This window comes from Rhinoraja longicauda, chromosome 13 (assembly GCF_053455715.1).
Source record: "Rhinoraja longicauda isolate Sanriku21f chromosome 13, sRhiLon1.1, whole genome shotgun sequence".
Classification (NCBI taxonomy): Eukaryota; Metazoa; Chordata; class Chondrichthyes; order Rajiformes; family Arhynchobatidae; genus Rhinoraja; species Rhinoraja longicauda.
The window spans coordinates 41534783-41559263 of NC_135965.1; the positions used below are offsets into that span (position 1 = coordinate 41534783).

General features: G+C 42.1%; 1 protein-coding gene across 6 annotated transcripts in view; it reads right to left on the reverse strand.

Annotated features, from left to right (window-relative positions):
* The window catches only part of dock10 (dedicator of cytokinesis 10), a 237631-nt gene that overhangs the window by 49788 nt on the left and 163362 nt on the right, over nucleotides 1-24481 (reverse strand). For all 6 annotated transcript variants that reach the window (XM_078410849.1, XM_078410845.1, XM_078410848.1 and 3 more), the window contains exons 19-35: nucleotides 24294-24386; nucleotides 23369-23492; nucleotides 22372-22493; nucleotides 21956-22042; nucleotides 21590-21682; nucleotides 20774-20892; nucleotides 17286-17355; nucleotides 15578-15697; nucleotides 12571-12645; nucleotides 11432-11578; nucleotides 10094-10177; nucleotides 9173-9281; nucleotides 8660-8838; nucleotides 5750-5866; nucleotides 3637-3754; nucleotides 3068-3189; nucleotides 130-247 (exon numbers count right to left, since the gene is read on the reverse strand). In XM_078410849.1, coding sequence (XP_078266975.1) covers nucleotides 130-247; nucleotides 3068-3189; nucleotides 3637-3754; nucleotides 5750-5866; nucleotides 8660-8838; nucleotides 9173-9281; nucleotides 10094-10177; nucleotides 11432-11578; nucleotides 12571-12645; nucleotides 15578-15697; nucleotides 17286-17355; nucleotides 20774-20892; nucleotides 21590-21682; nucleotides 21956-22042; nucleotides 22372-22493; nucleotides 23369-23492; nucleotides 24294-24386 — 1897 coding nt within the window. The remainder of the gene's footprint in view (nucleotides 1-129; nucleotides 248-3067; nucleotides 3190-3636; nucleotides 3755-5749; nucleotides 5867-8659; nucleotides 8839-9172; nucleotides 9282-10093; nucleotides 10178-11431; nucleotides 11579-12570; nucleotides 12646-15577; nucleotides 15698-17285; nucleotides 17356-20773; nucleotides 20893-21589; nucleotides 21683-21955; nucleotides 22043-22371; nucleotides 22494-23368; nucleotides 23493-24293; nucleotides 24387-24481) is intronic.

Genomic DNA, 24481 nt, shown 5'->3' on the forward strand with positions numbered 1-24481 from the left:
CCCCCCATGGTTGAATATAATTTAAAAAACACTACATTTAAACACGATGCAATTACAATACTAAATAAATTCAGCAAGGAGCCAGTTGTCTGTTGCTCTCTCACATAATGTCAGGAAATTGAGTCTTACCCTCAGAAATAGTTTTCATAATGTGAAGGAAACATGTGAGCAGACTTTTCATTTCAGCTTGATCTAATTTGTCAAATCGGATAGCAGATCCAATTAAAGATAAAGGTCTTGAATAAGCCTGGAGAGTTAAAAGTGTTGTTACTAAAGTAACCTGTGGTTGAGCCATATTTATAATGCCATCGGCTTTTAATTTTATAACTAGGAAAAACACTTTTTTTTTTACTGTACCAGCAAGCTGAATAAAACTGGGGCATTTTGACATATTCACCATGTATTTACACAATTTTTATTTCCTTTAAACACATTTTGTCATTCCCAAATGCAAGTTTCATTACAAACTCAGCTAAGTGAGATAACGCTCAGAATCACATTAATGTAATATTAATAATAATCATCATTTGTGTCCCTTCATTATCATCACGACCCCAGCCAACAATGGACCATTGTGGGCTCCACCCTTCCTGGGTCATCGATGCAGACTCTGGTTTGTTCTGTGCCTTCTCATACTTCTTGTTTTTCGCTCCCTGACTCTCAGTCTGATGAAGGGTCTCGACCTGAAATGTCACCTATTCCATTTCTCCAGAAATGCTGCCTGCCCCGCTGAGTTACTCCAACATTTCATGTCTATTTTTGGTGTAAACCTGCATCTGCAGTTCCCTCTTACACATAAATAATAACAGAGCTGCTTGTAAGACACAGGCTGTCATCAATTATTTGAATGTAAATTATGCTGTGCATTAACCTGAATCTGAAGGTAATCAGGTATACTTGCAGTCTACTATTGTGAGCTACTATTGTGCAGACTTTTGCCACTAATTAGTCACCCACACACTGTTCTATAAAAGACTCACTGGTCTAATCTCCAAGTGTATTTTGAGTTGGAATTTATGGAATTCTCCAATGCCCCGCACTTTCTAATGCCTTCATGTTTCTTTGTACTGCATTCCCAACCAAAGCCAGTCTGATGGACTGGTTGACTACACATTCAGTAGGAAAGCCAGCAACACAGCAAAACCGAGACCAAGCGCAGGCCCGGCGATCTTTTCACTGAACACCTCCGCTCAGTCCGCCTAAACCAAACCCATCTCCCAGTTGCTAAACACTTTAACTCCCCCTCCCATTCTCACACTGACCTTTCTGTCATGGGCGTCCTCCATTGTCAGAGTGAGGCCCAGTGCAAATTGGAGGAACAGCACCTCATATTTCATTTGAGCAGCTTACACCCCAGCAGTATGAACATTGACTTCTCTAACTTCAAGTAGCCCTTGCTTTCCCTCTCTCTCCATCCCTCCCCCTTCCCAGATCTCTGGCCAGTCTTACTGTCTCCGACTACATTTTATCTCTGTTTGCTTTGTTGGTACTTTCTCCCAGCTAACAATGGTCTATTCTACATATTCCTTGATCTCCATTTTCTTTGTCCTATTTTCACACCTCACACTTCCTTATCTATGTATCTCCCTCTCCCCTGACATCAGTCAGGCAGCATCGTTCTCTCCACAGATGCTGCCTGTCTCGCTGAGTTATTCCAGCGTCTTGTGTCCAACACAGCAAAACTGACAGCATGCAGGTCTGAAAGGAAAGATTGACTGTCATGCGTGGGAGGAGGAACAGGCAATGGTGAGAGGAACAGTGAGTAGTGAACCCGCACGCTCATCTTTACTTCTGTTAAAACTATGTGGAGAGATTGGGTTCAATTTGGGATTAACGTTAAATCCACAATTATGAGTGATCAGAAGCAACTGACAGCAACCAACAAACCTGCCTTGAAAAGAGTCTTTACTCTTTGCCAATAATGAGCACCATTTACAAAGGCCTCAATTATAGGAAAGCAATATGAATGGTGAATCCTGGAAAAAATATGACACCAACTAGTGACGAAACCCATGTCAGTCATTTCAGAAAGGCAGCTCTACATCATTTATCTGAATCAACATGAACAGATGACCTATTTTAGTTCATTTATGTGATATAAATCCCACTGGCAAGGACATTTACTGTCCAAACTTAATTAAGGGTGGCACTGTCGGGCAGCTAGTGGAGCTGCTGCCTCAGTGTGCCAGAGACATGGGTTCAATACTGACTTTGGATACTGTCTGTGTAGAGTTTGCACGTTCTATCTGTGACCTTGTGGGTTTCCTCCGTGTGCTCTGGTTTCCTCCCACATCCGAAAGACATGCAAGTTTGTCATTTAATTGCCCTCAGTAAATTGCCTTTAGTGTGGAGGGAGTGGATGAGAAAGTGGGATAACATAGAACTAGTGTGAACAGGTGACCGGTGGTCGGCACGGACTCGGTGGGCCAAAGGGCCTGTTTCTGTGCTCTATCTTTCATTCAAAATCAATCAGTCAAATTGCCCTGAACTCAGGAGACAGTTAAGAATCAACCACTGTGGTAAATCTGGAATCACAAAGGGCAGGGTATGAAGGATGGTCATTTCCCATCTCTGCAGGACACAAATGAATGAGGAGGGTTCTTATAGACAATAGACAATAGACAATAGGTGCAGGAGGAGGTCATTCGGCCCTTCGAGCCAGCACCGCCATTCAATGTGATCATGGCTGATCATTCTCAATCAGTACCCCATTCCTGCCTTCTCCCCATACCCCCTGACTCCGCTATCCTTAAGAGCTCTATCTAGCTCTCTCTTGAATGCATTCAGAGAATTGGCCTCCACTGCCTTCTGAGGCAGAGAATTCCACAGATTCACAACTCTTTGACTGAAAAAGTTTTTCCTCATCTCAGTTCTAAATGGCCTACCCCTTATTCTTAAACTGTGGCCCCTTGTTCTGGACTCCCCCAACATTGGGAACATGTTTCCTGCCTCTAACGTGTCCAACCCCTTAATAATCTTATAGGTTTCGATAAGATCTCCTCTCATCCTTCTAAATTCCAGTGTATACTTCCAAAAAAAATTGCAATACACTTCTTCAAAATGATACCTTTTCAGAGGATTCAGGTCTTTCACTCATTTTCTCACATGTACCGGAAGCAGAATCCAAACTACCATGTGAACCTTTTGAGTCTTCATGGGACACCGTTGAAATTGCCACAGACGAGAAAACTAAAAATAACACCATCAACGTTACTTGCATTCAACTAATAAGAGGTGATTTTTTTTAAAATTGTATTTTTATAATTACACATTGTTACTGTCAATTCGTCTAATTTTCAAAGTCATCATCCAAAACATTAAGGGCAAATCAGTTTATTCAGCAATTGAATCCATACTTATATTTGGAATAGACACAAAATGCTGGAGGAACTCAGCAGGTCTGGAGAAAATGGATTGGTGACATTTCGGGTTGGGACCCTTCTTTAGGCCTCTTGACGCCCTGACCCGAAACATCACCTATTCCTTTTCTCCAGAGATGCTGTCTGACCCGCAGAGATACTCCAGCATTTTGTGTCTATCTTTGGTACAAGCCAGCATCTGCAGTTCCTTTTCATTACTTATAAGTGGGAATTTAGTAGTTAAAGAAAAGGTCAGTTCAAAAGAATTATAACGTACCTGCTATTGAATTCAAAACATCTTTCGAGACTGACACTTCCAATGAATTTGTATTCCTTATTAGTGTTGTTAACTGATGCTGTGATCCACCTGTGGTACTGAGGTCATCTTTAGAGCCCTGTCATTTAGAGTACATAGATATCAGTTATTGTCACTGTTAGTTATATGTAGGTATAATGAGAGCAAAAGTTTCTACAAATTACTAATTATCAATCCAGTAAAATAATATTTTCAGGGTGATATGGATCACATGCAGGCAGAGGAGATTACTTTAATTTGGCATTACGTTCAGCACAGACTTTGTGGACCAAAGTGTAAGATTTGAGAAGTTTTCCCTCATTCTGAAATCAACACAAAACCAAAGAGCTGCAGTTTGGACATTTTAAACGGGAGACTGGGGCTGATAGCGGAGAAAGGCTGCAGTCAGTTTACCAAAGGATGTCACAATCTGTGGGTCCTAAAATGGCCGCAGGACCTCGTGACCAGCCACAAAAGCTAAAAACCTTACATCCCAGTCTCTAGGTTTTCTGCAAAGCCATGGCCAGAACAAAGGATGGGTATTGGCCATGCAGAAACCTACGAAACCAGGTCGGAGTCCAGACACTGGGGCGCTGACATCAGCATACTCACAATGCCCCAAGCCGACCTAAACAGTTCATCTCAGTGAGGGGGCACAATAGCCCATAGAAAACTACCTGGTAGGTGATGGGAAACCAGTTAACACCCATCACCTCGCAATGAAATCCCAATTCACACCGTCTGGCCATCCCCGGTATCCCCGAACATAAGCGCAGATCAGAAGAAAACCTCATACATGTCTTTTTGAACAAAGAGATTCCAAGATCTGGCGGGAGATAGGACGGGTCAGAAACAGTATAACTGGCCACTACTTTTGGGTGAAAAAGTTAAGTAAAGTGAAGTCGGAGGGGAGTCGGAACTGAAGTCAACTCGAGAAGAAAACCTGCAGGGAACGCAAGCGGGCAAGACAGACAGAGGCAAGAAGCGCAGAGAAAACCGGGTTCGAAGTCAACTGAAGTCAAGAAGAAAGTCGGAAAGAAGAACGGATGCAAGAGAGAGGAACAGGCACGCAACTCGAGAAGAAATACTGCAAAACGAACAGCCAGTAACCCCAGTAATAGCCCCATGGTGAGCATGCACTCCAAATCCTACATATCCTGGACATAGTTTAGTGTAGAGGGGAGGGTGGTTGTGAATAAACGTTGGGTGTGTATTAAAATATGTGTTGGTCAAGGTTGCGATGCGTCGTACGTTCCCCTTCTTACAGTCGTGTGTGTGTCTTGCAGAACTGTGTTTAAGAATTCATAAGTAAAAGGGTATTCGTGTATATGTTTTGTGGAACTGTGTGTTTCAAGAATTCAGCAAAGAAGGTATTCGGATATATGTCTCGTGGAACTGTGTGTTTTTAAGTTTTCAGCGAAAAGGGTATTCGGGTATATGTCTTGTGAACTGTGCGTTTTTGTGATTAATAAATCAAAGGTATTCATGCATTCGGTATGTGTATTATAGATATGTCTTATAGAACTGTATAAATATATTCATGGACAATAGTCCCAAGTGCTGAATAAAAGCCTTTTCATTTAAACCCTGGTTTTGAAATCTGGTCTGGTTGAATCTTTTCTGCACTATAAGAGCTCCTGCATCTAAGTCCAGTGTCTAGAACCGTAAGGGGTGAGTGGGTCGAACCACTCACGGGGAACCAGTGTGCACGGCCTTGTCAAGGGATCAGAGCAAGGCACGGGGACCTTAGGTCGGGCGAAAGCTCGGCGCAGAAACCCCTTACAAAAGGGCCCTACTGTTCATTAGTTCATAAGTAATAGGAGACAGAATTAGGCTATTCGGCCCATCATGTTTACTCCGCCATTCAATCATGGCTGATCTATCTTTCCCTGCTCAATGCCATGCTCCAGCCTTCTCCCCATAATCCCTGACATCCGTGCTAATCAGGAATCACTGTTCTATCTTCCATGATACAGCAACATTGTACATAATGAGAAAAATACCGTGCAGCAATATTTTAGGGTTGTTACAAATAAATCACCAAAGTGTTCTCCATCATTTCTCCAGCAGCAGTCATTCCTCATGTAACACTAACCGGATTTGAGGAACTCTGATTGAATGGAAACATGTCCTTCATAAAAATTCGCGGAAGGTTGTCCAGAATTATTCCATACAATGGCAGGTACAAAGTGGCCAGCAGTTCCTGTTGACTCTGCATAGAAACACAATCATTAATCAAACTGACATATTTCAATGACGTAGTAAATACTGTAAGTGTCTGTCATATAATGTAACATTTAATCCTTGCCTTTAGTAGGGAAACTCAGGCATTAGCTGATAAATGATCAGGATTTCTGCCACAGAAGTGCACGGCAATGTCCATCTCCAACAATCAGGTCCATTCATCTACCTTGACATTCAATGACATTTTCATGACCGAGTCCGCAGCCATCTGCCGTTTCCAGGGGATGAATATTAAATATTCACCGGGAGTGAATATCAAACTCAACTGGAAGAGTCACATTCACATCAATGGCTACGAGAGCCTGTCAGAGGCTGGATACTGTATGTTGCTCTATGTTGAGCAACGCAGCTTCTCACATCCCAAGGACCTTCAACCACCAAGACACAAGCCAATTGTGTAGTTGGAATACTCTCTGTTCACCTGCATGAGGGTCTGCAACAATTTCCAGGAAGTTATCCAGAACAAAGCATCCTTCTGTTTGGTGTGCAGTCCATCAACCATCTTAAACATTCATTCACTCCCTCACCAGTGTAATGTCATAGCTTTGACAACGGCTACTGTAGCTATTCACTCAGGCTATTCCCACAGCACCTGCCACACCTGAGACCAATACCACCAGAAGCTCAGGCACAATAGGTGCATGGGAAGACGACCTGCAGGTTCTCCTCCAGGGGCCATTCAATCCTGACTCAGAACCTCCTTCATCATTGCTCCGTTTAGCACCTGCAACTCCCAACTAAACAGCCCTGCGTACCTTCATCAGAAAAACTCATAGATTGGTTTATTTAGTGTAGAGATACAGCAAGGAAAGAGGCCTTTCGGCCCACCGAGTCTATGCTGTCAAATGATCTCTTGTACAGCAGTTCAAGAAAATAGTTTGCCCCAGTTTGTCCAGGCAATCGGGGATGGGTAATGCTGGCCTTGTCAGTGAAACCCAAATCCTGAAAATGAATTGAAACTTTGTTCTTCCTGCTGTCAAAATGCCCATATTTATTTGACTTACAGATGGCAAGGCCACATAGCTGCTTTGGTATTGATATGCAACAGCTTCAGAGTACTCGTTGATAAGGTGAGGTGTGCTGTTGTCTTGGTCTTTTCTCCCAAATTCCTACCAGCTGGCCAAGTGGCTATATGGGGCGGCACAGTGGCGCAGCATAAGAATTGGCACCTTACAACTCCAGAAACCCGGTTCGATCCTGACCATACAGAGATTATGACAGAGAGCTGTCGGTACAGAGATTATACATTCTCCCTGTGAGTGTGTGGGTTTTCTCCGGGTGCTCCGGTTTCCTCCCACATTCCAAAGACATGCAGATTTGTAGGTTAAGTACCTTCTGTAAATTGTTCCTAGTGTGTAGGATAGAACTGGTGTACGGGTGATCATTGGATGGCATGGTCTGGATGGGCCGAAGGGTCTCTCTCCACATTGTGTCTCTAAACTAAACTAAACTAATCTATGGGTTGAGTAAATATGGGCATCTCGACAGAACTAAAAGAAGGAAGAAGATAACAGGAAGAGGTTCGGGAGGTTTGCTTTTCTGCACATGGAAGTGTGCTGGTGACCTTCTCAAAACCATTCAAAATGTTCCTTCTCCACAGTGGTCCAGTGGGGTTGTTGCACTCCTTCAAGGAATCCTTCTCCCCAAACACTTGCTGGTCTCCTTTCATGATTGAGCTTAAAATCAGCGTGTAAGGCCTGCAAACAATGAGGCTCGCGTGGGAAGGAACTGCAGATGCTGGTTTAAACCGAAGATAGACACAAAAAGCTGGAGCTAGGCAGCATCTCTGGAGGGAAAGAATGGGTGACGTTTTGGGTCGAGACCCTTCTTCAGACCAATGAGGCTTTCCTGGCATAGCTGATTTGGAGCAGTAGGTGCCTCAGGGGATGCTGACATAGAAGGTTTGCAGAGTCAGAGTTGGTGGTATTCTTTGAATCCTTTGAGATACATGCTGCCAGTCTCATGAGCAGACGTGAGTGCAGGGAGCACTATAGTCCAGCACACTATCTTTTCAGATAGTCTGAGGTCTCGATCTTCAAGTGCCTTTTCTCTCAATCAGCCAAAAGCTATGTTGTGAAGGTGGTGAAGGTGGTGGTGAATTTTATCATTGATGCCTGCCTTTGCTGAAACATTGCTGATTTGGGAAATAATCCATCCTTGAGAGGGTCTTGCGTGAAGATTTATTGTCAGTGTGGTGCAGTGCGAGGTGGGAGATGAGGACAGGGTGGGTGGGGGAGGTTGGTGGTGCAGGTGGGTTGAGGACTTCAGCCTTGCAGACGTTGCTAACTTGACACAGTCTCCATCGGGCAAATGTAGAAACCACAACTGCAGATGCTGGTTTACAAAATAAAAGACACAAAGTGCCAGAGTAACTCAGCAGATCAAGCAGCATCCCTTGCGAACATGGATGGGTGGCATTTCAGGTCAGGACTCTTATTCAGACTCAGTGGGTCATAGTGGATAGGTGGTGTTCCGGGTCAGGACTCTTATTCAGACTCAGTGGGTCATAGTGGATAGGTGGCGTTTCGGGTCAGGACTCTTTATTCAGCCTCAGTCTGTGAAGGGTCCCATCCTGAAACGTCACCTATGCATGTTCTTCAGAGGTGCTGCTTGACCCATTGAGTTACTCCAGCACTTTGTGTCTTTTTTTTCCCCCATAGGGCAAATGCTTTGCAGTTGAATTACATAGCTGGAAGATTTTAAGAATGTCACATGGCCGAGCCCACACTTTCAATGCATCTTAAATAGAGACTTTACTTACTTTTCCTGAGTATCTGTCATCAAACGAATGTTTAGCCAATAGATTTTTAAGGACAGCAATTGCAAGATGCCTAACATCTTGGTCTTCTTGAAGTGCAAATGCTACTTCGCGGAGCAGCAAGCCAACGAGAAAATGATTACGACAAAATTCATTTGTCAGGGTATATTCTGGCTGTGAACCTACATAAAAATAAATAGATATCTTTCAATAACAAAAAGCATACCTGATTAGTTAGTAGGACTGATTGGGTTAAATGACATAAAAAGCTGCTGGGGACTGAATGGCCTTGAGTGCCGTAGCAATCCTGTGGTCTGAGACGAAGAGAGAATCATTTGGCAAGGATGGGAAATCTTCCCCATAGGGGTGCAGAAGCAGATGTTTAATCCACTTCACCTCCTTAGTGCTACTGAAGGACTCCCTCCAACAATGTTAAACAAAATAAAACTTGTGTTAACAAAATAAAAAGTTCAACTTTAAAAAAAAATCTTATGCTGAAGAGAAAACTTTACTTACCTTCATTACCGGATTTACTCTTGAAAAATAGTATTGGTAAGTTGAGAGGAATGAAGTGCTCGTGGTTACAAATTTCATGCAGGAAGTCAAACTTGTATTCGAAAAGAGTCTGCAACCAAAAAGGTATTAAACATGACAGTTTTTCTTAATTTCATACTTTGAAATTCAGCATTGAATGATGTAACAGGAATTTGTTTCAGTGGGCTAATCAATAGAAAAACACAAAACTTGTCAGCTTTATATCAGCTTTCACACAGAGGGTGTGGGAAGAAAACTGCAGATGCTGGTTAAAATCGAAGGTAGACACAAAATGCTGGAGTAACTCTGCGGGTCAGGCAGCATCTCAGGAGAGGAATGGGTGACATTTCGACCCGAAACATCACCCATTCCTTCTCTCCCGAGATGCTGCCTGTCCCGCTGAGTTACTCCAGCATTTTGTGTCGACCTTTACAGAGGGTGGTGAGTATATGGAACGAGCTGCCAGAGGACATAGTTAAGGCAGGTACTATAGGAATAGTTAAAAGACAATTGCACAGGTGCATGGTTAGGAAAGGTTTAGAGGGACATGGGCCTGATGAGGACAGGTGGGACAACAGTAGATAGAGCATGTTGGTCGGCATGGGCAAGTTGGGCCGAAGAGCCCGTGTCCAAGCTGTATGATCCTATGACTCAAGCCATATAATTCTCAGAACAGCAAATGATAGCCTACTTGAACCAGACTGGCATTTCTATTGTAAATTTCCTTCCAAGACACATAAAGGGACACTTGTGGGATCAGATCCACTGCTCACTTTATACTCTGCCCAATTGTACTTTTCAAGCATTTATTTCATGTCACTAATTGCCTTGAGGAAGAAATGTAGGGCAGTTTTCTTTGATGATAAAATGTGTTCGGAGATCTTAATTAACAGAGTAATTTACCTTATGATCTCCAGCATTGAAAATGTTCATATAGCTACCAATCAGCTTCATTAGAAATCCTCTGTCCATGAAGGTAAAACATCGCTGTAAAAATCAAGAAGGGTTAAGATTTACTACTTTAGATACCAATAAAGCAACAGGATTGCAGCATTGTTGAACTCAAAGTACTTGACTATGGTGCAGAGAATTGAAGCATGGGAGGACCCATGCCAATCATGGTAAAAAGTTATCATAACCTCTTTAATGTTCAAGCTCTTATGTCATTAGAATGACAAAACCCATACCTTCTGGGCATTATTTTCAAAGTTAGGTGAGGAATATGAACTTTGCTTTATCCAGCCCCTCCTCTCTTCCAGCATTCTTCACCTCACCCACCCCCCCCCCCCTTCTCCCTACAATCGGTCTGAAGAACAGTCCCGACCTGAAACGTCACCTATCCATGTTCTCCTGAGATGCTGCCCAACCTGCTGAGTCACTCCAGCATGCTGTGTTTTCAATTGAATAAGCAATTGGAAGATTGATTTAAGAAATATAATCAGTCACACATACATGGATTTTCAAAATGTGTTTAACAGCATGTTGCAGAGAAGGTTTAGTTTAGTTTAGTTTAGTTTAGTTTAGAGATACAGTGATCCCCACACAACAACACTATCCTACACACATTTGAGATTATTTACAATTATATTAAGCCAATTAACCTACAAACCTATACGTCTTTGGAGTGTGAGAGGAAACCGTAGAACATGGAGAAAACCCACGCAGGTCACGGGAGAACGTAAAAAACTCCGTACAGCCAAGCACCAGTAGTCAGTATCAAACCCAGGTCTCTGGCGCTGTAAGGCAGCAAGTCTACCGCTGTGTCACCATGCCATTTGTTGAACACTTGGTATTACAGAAATAAGCTAATAGGGAACAGAAGGTTTTCTAAAACATTTAAAAATATTTGAATGAAAACTATTCTGTTGCTGCTCACCAACGTACAGGAAACAATGTTCCAAAACTAATATTAACTGCATCTGAAGCTGCAAAATCTTGATATTAAGGTTTGGTTCAACTGCATCCTACTCCTGAATCTTTATTTGCCAAAAAAATACTGACCTCAATTATAAGCCATGCTAATAGAACCGGCAAAAAACATTACAACTTTCTAAAAAGAACGAGATAAATATTTGAAGTGACAAATGTTAAAACCTTTGTGAAGATCCAGGAGACCAGGACTATCGGCTTCCTGCATTTCTAAAAATGTAACCATTTTTTATTCCCCTTTCTTTCAAAACATCTGAATATTGGTCAGATTTTGGGTCTGGCGATGTATTGTCACAGTGGCTAAGTTTTTACCTTTACAAACAAGGCAAGATAATGGTTTGCCTCCTTAGTTTCCTCTTCGGTGTCTCTGAAGGTTTTGTAAATTAGGTCTCCCAAGGTGGTCACCAGCATTTCCATTGCACTGTGATAGGATGATGGAAACCTCTCAGTACGCTTCAGCTATGCATTTCAGAGAAAAACAATTAATTGGAATAAAGTAATTTCTCATCTTGTCTGGAAAGCTGTAACATGTCAAAACAATAAAATCTGTCAACATCACGTTTGTGATCAAACGTTTACACAATTTTTAAAAACAGTATGAGGGAGCATTTTGGTTGAGGTTTATTATTGCCACGTGTACCAAGCTACATCGAAAAGCTTTGTTTTGTATGCTGTCCAATCAAATCAGATAGTACTATACCCAAATACAATAGAGTTAAACTCTAGTACAATAGGTAGAGCATAGGGGAAGTTACAGAGTGCAGAATATAGTTCTCAGCATTGTAGCGCACCAGTTCCAGAGGCAAAGTCCAATGTCCACAATGGGGCAGAGATGAATTGGACAATACCCAAGTTTATGGCAGGACCATTCAGAAGCCTGATAAATGGCTAGCCTGATTAGAATGACAAAATTAGGAATTCTGTTAGCCAGAGGGTAGTGAATCTGTGGAATTCATTGCCACAGATGGCGGTGGAGGCCAAGTCATTGGGTATTTTTAAAGCAGAGATGGTAGGGTCATGATTAGTACGGGTGTCAAAGGTTATCGGGAGAAGGCAGGAGGATGGGGTTGAGAGGAAAAAGAGGTCGGCCATGATCAAATGGTGGAGAAGACTCAATGGGCCAAATCTGTACCTATGTCTTCTAATCTTCTGAACAGAGGGGAAGAAGCAGTTCCTGAGTCTGGTGATGCACACTTTCAAGCTTTTGTACCTGCTGCTGTACAGGAATGGGAATCTCATTAGCAGTTAAACTAATTACTTTGGCAGTGATGCTGGAGCTTATCCTCAGATTGGGATTAAAATATTTTTAGGGATGCTTGGCAATAACGTGCAGTTTTTCCATCAGATATGTTTTATTTTTGTTATTTGCACTTGCATTTCTTGTCATTTGTGATCTAGTTCTTCGAAATATTCTTTTGTTATTTCTCTGCTTTCCCTCTGTATTACCCTACCTGTAGTCTCTTGTCTTCACCAACCAAATACTGCACCAGTGACTTGATAACAATTTCAAAGAAGAACCACAGATGCTGTAAAGCAATAATTAAATCATCAGAATTCTGAAAACTACAATAAAGACAAGCAAACAGTGATATTTCAGCATAGGCTTGTCAAAACAACCTCTTCACTTCCGTCAAGGCAGTGCATCACATTAACCATTTAACTAGTAAGTGTAAGAAAATAAATGCAGATGCTGGTACAAATCGAAAGTATTTATTTCACAAAATGCTGGAGTAACTCAGCAGGTCAGGCAGCATCTCAGGAGAGAAGGAACGGGTGACGTTTCGGGTCGAGACCCTTCTTCAGACTGAAGAAGGGTCTCGACCCGAAACGTCACCCGTTCCTTCTCTCCTGAGATGCTGCCTGACCTGCTAAGTTACTCCAGCATTTTGTGAATTAAACTAGTGATGTGACTTGGTAAATAAATTACGGAAGACCCATCATTGGAAGAAAAGTTAGTTATTTTCTCACCAAGGAAACAGGAGCCAGAAGAACAATAATATTATTTTCATTAACAGCGCTCACAGGAATAAAAAATTCTGTAACTGATATTGTTTGATTGACGAGAAATAATGATCCAATATACTATGCAAGCCAACCACCGATTTTCCGGCATCCTTGGTTCCAGATCCTTTCCGAATTGTCTATTTTGAGGTCACGGCCTCCGAGAGGAATCCAACGGTACTGCAATGATCCACTTAGACCATCGAGGAGACGCGAAAATCGTCTATGGGTGGGAACGGATCCTCCAGTTCTGGCCAGGCTAGAGTTCCAGAGCCCTGGCCATGGGGGCAAATTCGATCCGCCGATCAGCATGGAAGTCCCAATGGGATTGAGATCGATCGCCTCGCCCAGCCTAGGTGCCATATTTTTCGGGAGGGGACTTCCAGGGGGGGGACTGAGTATGCTCTCGTACATTTGTCCACATTAAAGGAGGTGCTGGACCACCAGTTGTCAGAAAATCGGTGGTGGACTTCTAACTGTAAAACGCTTAGTGCAACGGAGACATATTAACCTAGCTGGAAAAGAACTGAGATGACCACTATCATTTCTGGCATTCAAATTTGTTCTCCTTTACATTGATAAAATGAGAATATTTCCCAGCTAGTGTCCTAATATTGCCATTGCACTTGTTTCGCATGGAAGTACTAAAATTACTGAAACAAAAAAGATGCCACAAAAGGATGCATTAAATGAATGAATCCTTGAAGTTCATCAGCATACCATTACCATTAATGCTAATCTGGAAATCTGGAAAGAACAGAAACTACTTTTCCCCAGGGCAGGAGAATCAAGATCTAGCAGGCATACTGTAGACTCAAGCTGAGAAGAAAAAGATTTAATAGGAACCCGAGAGGCAACCTTTTCATACAGAGAGTGGTGGATATATGGAACGAGCTGTCAGAGGTAGAAGTTGAGTCAGGTACTATAACAGAATTTAAAGGGAATTTGGGCAGGTACAGTACATAGATTAGTAAGGATACTAATATTTAGAGGGATATGGGCCACTGGCTTAAATGGGATATCTTGGACTCTATGACGACTGGAAATGTTCGGTAGATCAGGCAATCATTCTGGAGAGGTAAACAAGGAGCTAGAAATTGGCATCAGAGGCCATGGTCCTTGTTAACTTTAATAAAGAGCAAATTTCGATTTTCTAGATTCACCAATGTTGAATTACCAGCTGATGATGATATGGTCCCAAATGGTATGATCCAATGTAATGGCAGGGCCTCACATCACATTGCTCAAGAAAGTCCTTAACTTCACAAGCTCCATATCTATCAAGGAATTCCAATTATTTTCCATGAGGCTTGTCCATTAAAATGAAGTCCATGCTGACCATGATGCCCCAGTTAAGCTAGCCCGATTTAGCTGTGTATCGAAGCCTGCTGTTCCTATATGAGGTCCAACTGGCAGAGGTTCAACAGGCAGATTCCCCACGAGAAGCCCAAAGTCAGAGCTAGGGTTGCCAACTTTCTCACTCCCAAATAAGGGACAAAAGGTCAAAATAAGGGACAAATTCCCGGCGGTAATTCGTTGACTGACTCGGCCATGGCTGGGTGAATGATGAGTTGGCCCAGGTGCTGGACTGCACACAAAGCCCAGTCGGCGGGCCAGCTGAGGAGTTTTGGCCCGGGCCGCACAACATCGCGCGCAAAGTCTGGCACCCCATCCAACTCATGAACCGACGATCGGCCATGACAAGAAGGGGTGGTGGTGTCGGCAGTAAGCGAAGGTCCGAAGGTCGGACAACTGGCTGGGCTGCCGAACGACGGAGCCCCGGGCGACGTGCTCCTGCTGCATTCCATGGGCTGCACTACGTTGGGACGAGTGAGGCGGGGCCGGACGTGGAGCTCGGGTTGCTACGCAACCTCCACTAGGTGGCGCCCAGGCCTACACTGTCCGGGCCTGCTGCGGCCCCTGGGCCTACAGTGTCCGGGCCTACAGCGGCCCTTGGGTCTACAGTGTATGGGCCTACAGTGTCCGGGCCTACTGCGGTCCCCGGGCTTACAGTGTCCGGGCCTACAGTGTTCGGGACTACTGTGTCCCCCGAGCCTAATACGGGACAAGGGCGTTCCCATACGGAGCAAACCAATTTAGCCCAATATATGGGATGTCCCGGTTAATACGGGCAATCCTGGTCAGTGCAGAGTCAGCATAAAGTGGGCAGCACATTTAGGACTACTTTGTTCATTTGAACATCTAACTTAACCTGAGAAATATCTGCAGATTGGTTGTGAACTGCTGGAAGTTCCCTGCAAATTCCAGTTCAGTCTTTCACGGTGGTGACCTTTTCTGAACAAAAGATATTGGCCTGAAATGGTAGTTCAGTTTCTCTTTGCCCAGATGCTGCCTGATCTGCTGAGAATTTTCTGCATTTTCTGTTTTCATTATGATTAATATGATTCATGTAACTACATTGGCATAAAACATTGTTTGTCATTATTCAGAAGTTACCTTCAGCAACCGTTTAAATTCCGTGTCATCTGAAGATATCAAAATCTCAGTGATGCCTTTTAAAAGCTCTTCATGAATTGTTTTCTGATTCAATTCAGAGTATTCAGCCTTGAAAATAAACTGCATAAAAGATAGATTGAGGAGAAAAAATCAGTACATGTTTAATCCGCTTCAAGCACCTCACTACTGGCGATAGCATATAATGATAGGTAATAAATATGTTCAATATTATTATCTGTATCTTATGAAAGTCATGAGCCCTGCATTTCTACGTTGCTTGAAGAAACCACTAATCCAGGTCTTTGCTTCACTTACACTTTGAAGGCTAAAGGATTGTAGGCAGGATTACAATAATCCCTGCTCCCAATGTTCTGCTGATCATTTTAACGATGAGAAATCATTTAGTGGTGAGACAGGAGGGGATTCCAGCCTGTGTTCACTTATGAACAAATCAGACCTCACAAACAATGCACAGTAACATAAAAAGATTTGTTATAGACATGAAACCTAATCGGTTCCTAACTGTTTCTTCTGACTTTGATAACTCTTTCTTCAAGGGATAATTCAGTTCAAGAAAATTGTGGAGCTACATAATGAACACAACCACTTCACTCAGCGTGCAACACGAAAGCTTTTCATTGTACCTCAGTACATGTAACAAAAAACTAAACACGTAACAAAAATCTGGAACATTCTCATTTCATCGCCACTGCCTGACCCGCTGCACATTCCCAACATCTCTGACCTTCCTTACCCAGCTTTTATGTGCTTTAGTTTTGTCATTTTATCTCTCTCTAATTGTTCAGTTCAGTTCAGTTCAAAGATACAGTGTGGAAACAGGCCCTTCGGCCCACCGAGTCTGAACAGACCAGCAATCCCACACGTTAACATTATCCTACACTAGGGACAATTTTTACATATATACCAAACCAATTAACCTACAAACCTGTACTTCTCTGGAGTGTGGGAGGAAACCAAAGTTCTCTGAGAAACCCCACGCGGTCATAGGGAGAACAGACAAACTCTGTACAGGCAAGCACCCATAGCCAGGATCGAACCATGGTCTGGCACTGTAAGCGTTGTAAGGCAACAACTACACCGCGGTGCAAATGTATCAATCATAAGTCTCTTCACCATGAACCTCCCAGCCGCATCTTATCAGAAATATTCCCTGTTCCCCATTCATCCTTGCCCTGCTGACTCTGCAACTGAAAACAAATTTGTTTACACTCCTTGACGTTTCTGATGAAGGGTCGTCCACTTGAAACGTGTATTTCATTTCTCTTTCTATATACCCTGCAGCTGAGACTTTCGGTTGAATACCAGTAAAGGTAACCAGCTCAGATCCTTTGCAGGTGCAACAGCCAGCATTGGTCCCACAGAGGCATTAATCACAAATTGATAATAGAAAGACTGAAAATGCATTGCAAATACTCAAGGCTTTTTTTAAGCCTTGAAGTGCTTTTACTCCAAGCCACAGTCATTTATTTTTAAAGAGCCACAGTCACATTTGACAGCTGCTAATGTGATTTCCAATTTCCCTTCCATGGAGCTGCTAATACCAGGTCCCATCAGACTCCAGAGAATCACTTGATGTTAAAGCAAATTTAAAGACGATGTATAAATTAATACTTCTATACATATTTTGTGTAAGGTAATGAAAAACCCTACCATAGCAAGCATTACTTTGTTATTCTTTTTACTGTACCTTAGCGTATGAGCGGAGATAATTGTCTAAGTGTTCTTCGTGGCACTTGGCAACAACGTCAACAACAGCTCTTAGAAAAAGAAAATGAATGTTTTAGTGCACAGCGAGGTATTGTACATTTGACTTTGAGGCGTTTGTGTCCAGATGATCCTGTCAACCTATTTCAATTTTACATCTGTCATAAATAAAACAAGCAGAACTGAAAATGGATTAGTCCTCATATTGCTACTTAAGGCACTGGTGTTTTATTTCGGTGACAAGCCAAATGTTTAATAATAAAATCCCCCAGTCTGGTTTTTCATTCTGCCACAACCATGAAGCTTCAAAACTCAATTCTAAAATAAATGCCTGTGAACCCTCCAGCAAAAGTGGTAGTAAGTAACAATCGAAAGTATTCAACTTTGACAACAAAAAATGGGTTTGAGGTTCAAACATGAAGCATTCATGTTTTTGCACTTGAGAGGGAGAGTAAAATTATTGACAAGATGTCATAGCTTCGTACAGTTATAAAGCATGAAAATAGGCCTTTCGGCCCAACTTGCCCATGCTGACCAAGATGCTCGTCCCAAGTTTGGCCCATATCCCTCTAAACTTTTGACTTTTGACTTTTTAGACTTTAGAGACACAGCGTGGAAACGGGCCTTTCGGCCCATCGAGTGCACGACAACCAGTGATCACCCACTACACTAAGACTATCCTACACACTGGGGACAATTTACAATTTTACCAAAGCCAATTGACCTATAAACCTGCATGTCTTTGGGATGTGGAGGAAACCGGAGCACCCGGTGAAAACCCACACGGTCACAGGGAGCACATACAAACTCCGTATAGACAGGATCGAACCTGGGTCTTTGGCGCCAATAGGCAGCAACTTTATCGCTGCGCAACTGTGCCGCCACAAACCTTTCCTGTCCATGTACCTGTCCAAAGTAAATGGATCTTTCAAGCAATGTGAAATTGATTCACTGCACTGAGTATTCAAAGGTGCCTTTGGATGGAGAATGCTGGATACAGAGCCATGAATTCAATCAGGGTAACCTCATAATCAACCTCATGCTGCAAAAGGTGCAGAGCTCGAATGCAAGAGCAGACCTTGATGTTAGGATGGATGCCTTCTCAAATATACAGGAAAGCTCCATCATTACCCGAGTCTTTATCTGTTACTGAACACCCACACAATCATAGGCAATGGATCAAATGTCTCTACTTTCAATGAAAGGTCTTCTTTCTTTGCCCAAGGTGCAATCCTAACTAATCCAAAGCATCTGGTATATCTCCATTGCCACAATGCCTTGTTCTATCTGGGAGATGTGATAAGCCTTCGCCTAATCGAGACATCCCAATCAGCGCCACTACCTGAATCCTTTGAATCATTGAAAGATACAGCTTGGAAACTGGCTCATCAGCCCACCAAGTCCACACAGACCATCGATCACCCATTCACACTGGTTCTATGTTATCCCACTTTTGCATCCACTTCCTACACACGAGGGGCAATTTACAGAGGCTAAGTAGCTTACAAATCCGTACGTCTTTGGTATGTGGGAGGAAACCAGAGCACCTGGAGGAAACCCATGCGGTCACAGGGAGAACTCCACACAGTGCGCACCTGAGGTCAGGATCAAACCTGGGTCTCTGGAGCTGTGAGGCAGCAGCACTATCAGCTGCGTCACTGTGCTGTCCATGCTGAACCAGCAGTTTACGGTTTAGAGAAATGGCGTGGAAACAGCCCGTTGGCACCGAACTCACACTGACCATCAATCACCCGTACACTAGTTCTATGCTATCCCATCCTACACACTAGGGGCAATTAACAGAAGCCAATCAACCTACTAACCCACACGTCGTTGGATTGTGGGAGGAAAACAGAGCACCCGAAGAAAAACCGCATGGTCATAGGGAGAACATACAAACTCCGCACAGATAGCACACATAATCAGGATCGAACCCGGGTCTATGGCGTTGTAAGGCAGCAGCTCGACCACTGCACTATTGTTCTGCCCCAGTTCCAGTTCGGAACTAACACTCTGGGACTCTTCAATAGTGGAAGACTGGATATCTAAGGGGGTGCTTCTCAAGTGCGAGTTGGTTACAAAGTTTCACTTTACTGAAGACCCAAGATCCAGAAATCTAATGGTCACAACTCTTTGCACATTATACATACCTGAAAGCTATCCCCTGCAGCCTTGGAAGGACCAGTTGTAGGTCCAATAAATGCTACCACTTTCCCTGCATTTCCCCAATGTTATACTCGTCTTCTTTTAAAATCACATTTTGTGAACAACTTCAAATTGCTTCTCAAACAGGGGAAGCCTCCATGGAGTATTAAATTCTGCAGAAACATCTGGTGCCAAATTCTAGCATCTGAATATTTTATTTGAAATAAACACTCGGCTCATTTTTCCAACCAATAATAGAATTGGATATTGAATTCTGGAACTCCTATTCCCCAACAATTCATAGCATGGATTACAGGCCCTTTGAGATATTATGATAGTGTAACCCTGAATTTTTGGTGTTGATTTACTCTGGGCAGTGGGTAGTAATCGGGCTACAGTTGGGTTCTTAACTTTCCTTTCATCACAGGCAATCACGGTAGCAGTTAACTCAACATGCACTCTCCACACATTCTCCAGCGGACTTTCTGCACAAAATAAGTCCCCAATACAACAATTGCCACAAGGAACAAAATTAATGTGGGGGGAGACAGACTAACCAAAATCCCACAGTGATAAAATAATTAGTAGTCATATAATAATAACGATAGCAATAATATTGCAGTAAAGTAAATATATTACACACACACTGTAATACTATATATTTTATATAATATTAGTATATAATATATACTAATACTATAATAGTAATATAGCAATATACTATATAGTAATACTAATACTAATATAGTAATATGGTACTATATTACTTTATTTATATATATATATATATCTGTCTCCCCCCACATTAATTTTGTTCCTTGCGGCAATTGTATATATATATATATATATATATATATATATATATATATACTATGTACTAATATATTATATATTAGTATATAATATATACTAATATATAATATATTAGTACATAGTATATATATATATATATATATATACAATATAATATATACTAATACTATATTACAATATACTACTATATTACTATAGTTATATATATAAAACCATAGTAACTATATGTACACACACATACATACACATACGCACACACATACACACACACACACACTTATATATATATATATATATTTATATATCGTAACTCTATGTGTATAGTATTATATTGTAATATAGCATTATTATAAGCTTTACAAAAATAAATGCAATACAATAAACTAAGATTACAGTATATATATTCTGTCATTGACATAATGGAAGCAAGGGCATTTGAAACTCATTTGCTTGTGTATTAGAGGGCTACACAGCTGATTTTTTTTTCTTCTCGAGCAGCCTTAATATACTTACCTGATGGTGGCAGTAGCAAGTAGACTATCGTCAGTCTGCATCAAGCTGTAGAGCAGCTGATTGAGAAGGACAGGAAGGAAATGTACAATCACGTGAATCTTTTCCATGCCAAGAAGACCCTGAAATGATCAAAAACAGCTTAAGAATCAAAACCTTTCAGGCACACAGTTCACAGCAAGCCCCAGCAAATTAAGCACAAGTCCCACTTTGGAATATTGCTTCTTCAACATTTATCCAGATGTTAACATCACTTTTCAATGCTGCATTTTATTTCTGAGTATTTCACTCATATGCAAGATGTCTCTGTTTATTGGTATAAATTAATAGTTTGATGTTATTTACTATCAACAATATTTATGATTGTTTCCAAATTTAGGGTATTAATTGTTATTTTATGTCCCGCTGAAGCAATTGAGGAGGAATTTCTTTAGCCAGAGAGTGGTGAATCAGTGGAATTAATTGCCTCAGACAGTGGGGGAGGTCAAGTCATTGAGTATATTGAAAGCAGAGATTGATAGGTTCTTGATTAATAAAGATGCCAAAGGTTGTGGGGAGAAGGCAGGAGAATGGGATGGAGACGGAAAAATAGATCAGCCACGATCGAATGGCAGATTTGATGGGCCGAATGGCCTAATTCTGCTCCTATGTTATAGAGTCATACAGCGCGGAAACAGGCATTTTGGCCCAACTTGACCACACCGGCCAACATGTCCCAGCTCGACTATTCATATGAACTTATGAAAATAGACGGTCGTTGATGTCCTTTCTTAGGCAGTTATTTCAAATTATATCTATCTTGACATTGAATCATCAAACCTGGATGCTCTGGACAAATTCTGAAGACGAAGCCTGCGACTCTCCACTCTCTACTTTTTGGCACTCCTGGAAGTAGTTATTTAATCTTTCTTCCTGATAAAAAGAAGCAAATAAAGACATTATTAATTTTCCCAAATGGACAGTCCACCACAAGGACGGTTTGTCTCCTGAATACCCCTGGACTACCCCTGACGCCTCACATATCTGCACAGGTTAGGACAACCAGGCCCACTGCTCTCGATTTTCTTCTTAATCACATCAATAAATTGAAGGAATCTCCTTTCTTCCTTATTGTGAGCACTCAATTTTGCAAAGCTACACTGAGAAAGCTGCACACACATTATAAAAAATCGCCTTGGTGCGTACCTGTGTATAGATTGTAGATACGACATGGACGGAGACTTTGAAGAGTGGCTTGCCTCCATCAACCCACTTCATATCAGGTCCGTTTGCCTGCGTAAAAAGCAACACAAATGCGTGACCTCCTCACTCGTTTCCCTCCTCTTTTGGTCATAATTTCCTTCATCTGGTATAATCCTCCTCTCCGTCGGGGATGGCAGAGAGGCCCGGAACACATGGTGCTGGAGTAACTCAGTGGGTCAGGCTGCATCTCTGGAGGACATGGACAGGCAATGTCTTGCATTGGGATCCTCCGTCAGAGTCTAAAGAAGGGTGCTGAGCCAAAACGTCACCTATCCATTTCACCCAGAAATGCTGCCTGACCCACTGAGTTACTCCAGCACTTTGTGTCCTATGCAATGATATATTTATCTTGTTCTTACCTTCCCTGGTGTTAGGTTTTGATAACTGAGATAGCCAGCTGGAAGACAGGCTGCTACAAGAATGGATTGCTCATGAGATACAAGTCTGCCGTCTTTTAAGAGAGGTAGCCAGGCATATCCAACTACAAAGAAGGAAAAAAAAAAGATGGTTGCTCTTCGTATCAAGAGACGATGTAAAGTGCTTTTCATATATTTCATCAAAGTACTTTAACGCAGTGTTTTAATCGCCACATTTGTGTTTGGCTGATAGTGCTCCCATGTCCTTTCCATTCACAGGTCTCCTGTAAAGGTACAAAAGGTGGAGAGATATCGACCGCCCCAACATCGAAGGGTTCTACAGGAGGCACTGCCTCGAAAAGGTAGCCAGCATCACCGAAGATCCATACTACCCTGGCCACACTCTCCTTTCACTCCTGTCATCGGGAAGAAGGTGTAGGAGTTTGAAAACTGTGATGCCCAGGTTCAGGAGCAGCTTCTTCCCGACAACCATCAGGCTATTGGACACTACAAACCCCAACTAAACTTTGAACTACAATCTGTCTTGGTCGTATTACGGGCTTCAGACTTTTGTTTTGTTCTCTTTTGCACCAGTTTTTAAAAAAATTATTAAACTTCTGTGTTTGTTTGTTTTAATATGTCATCTAGTGCGTACAGTGTGTTTACATGTCTATTATGCTGCTGCAAGTAAGAATTTAATTTTGGTGCATATGACAATTGAACACTCTTGAATGTTATCGCTTGGTTCTTGAAATCTGGGAAGTTACAAAGCTTTGCTAAGACTGGCTCCATAAGATTTTTACTGAAACATCCATTTTTATTCCTCTCCAATCTCAGCAGCTAACATTTTCATTGACTATCAACTGCCGCTGACATGCATCTGAAATATTTAATAAGAATTTAAAAGAGAAATTATTCTATGAAAGAAACCTGACCTCAGAGTGACAGTGGCACAACTAAAGGAGCACATATCGGATTAAAGATATCGTAGATATTTTACCTTGCGTTTCCAATGCCTCTTTCTTTTTGGAGCCACCTTTTGTAGCAAGGTCACAACTGATGTGATAGAATGAAAAAAGAATGTGATGTTTCTCATTCAACTGAGTGGGAAGTTCAATTTTCACCTGCAAATTAGAAATTTAAAAAAAGAGTTCAGTGTTAACTCCATCCTTACATTGTAAGTCTTGCTTTTGCCTTGTGCTTGGGCCTTAGTGATACGTTTTCTTTCACTAAAGCTTGCAAAATGATGACCTTCCATGTTGCCCCGAGAAAGCAGTCCATTTGGTTACATCGCGAGTAAGTTATTGGGCATCAGAGCCCAAGACAGGATCATTATCATTCTCGGTCATTCTATTACGTGTGGCCCTTTGGGCCTGGTGTGTGATTCACATTTACTGCCTTGGGCCCTGGTCAAAGTTGCTGCAAGCTCTCTCCACTGCGCTGTTTTAACGAGCCTTTCCTGGCAAGGTATATTTTTAATTCTCGATCATATGATTAGTCTGGGTGCCAGGGGCTATGGGGAGAAGGGAGGAAAATGGAGGTAAGAGGGAAAGATAGATCAGCCATGTTTGACTAGCGAAGTAGACTTGATGGGCCAAATGGCCTAGTTCTGATCGTATCACTTATGAAGATAGACACAAAATGCTGGAGTAAATCAACGGGACAGGCAGCATCTCTGGAGAGAAGGAATGGGTGACGTTTCAAGACCCTTCTTCAGACCCATTCCTTCTCTCCAGAGATGCTCCCAGCCCCGCTGAGTTACTCCAGCATTTTGCGTCTCCCTTCGATTTAAACCAGCATCTGCAGTTCTTTCCTATCACTTACGAACATGAATATGCAAGGAGTTTTTTAGTGACCTCTGCCAATGTGATGCACTGTTTCTTGGCTGCCAACTGCAAAAGTTTACGCAGCATTTAGTAAATTACCTCATCGTTGAAATCTGGGTTCTGGACGTGATGTAGAACTGCAGTCTGTGCTGATGTTGTGAACACTGAGCCTCCTGCTTTTCCATAAATGCACTGTTAAAAAAAAAAGGGAAACTAATAAACCTTTATTGCAAGTAAAGAGAAATATCTCCAAGTAACTATTGTCTGAGCACCATCCACCCAGGTGG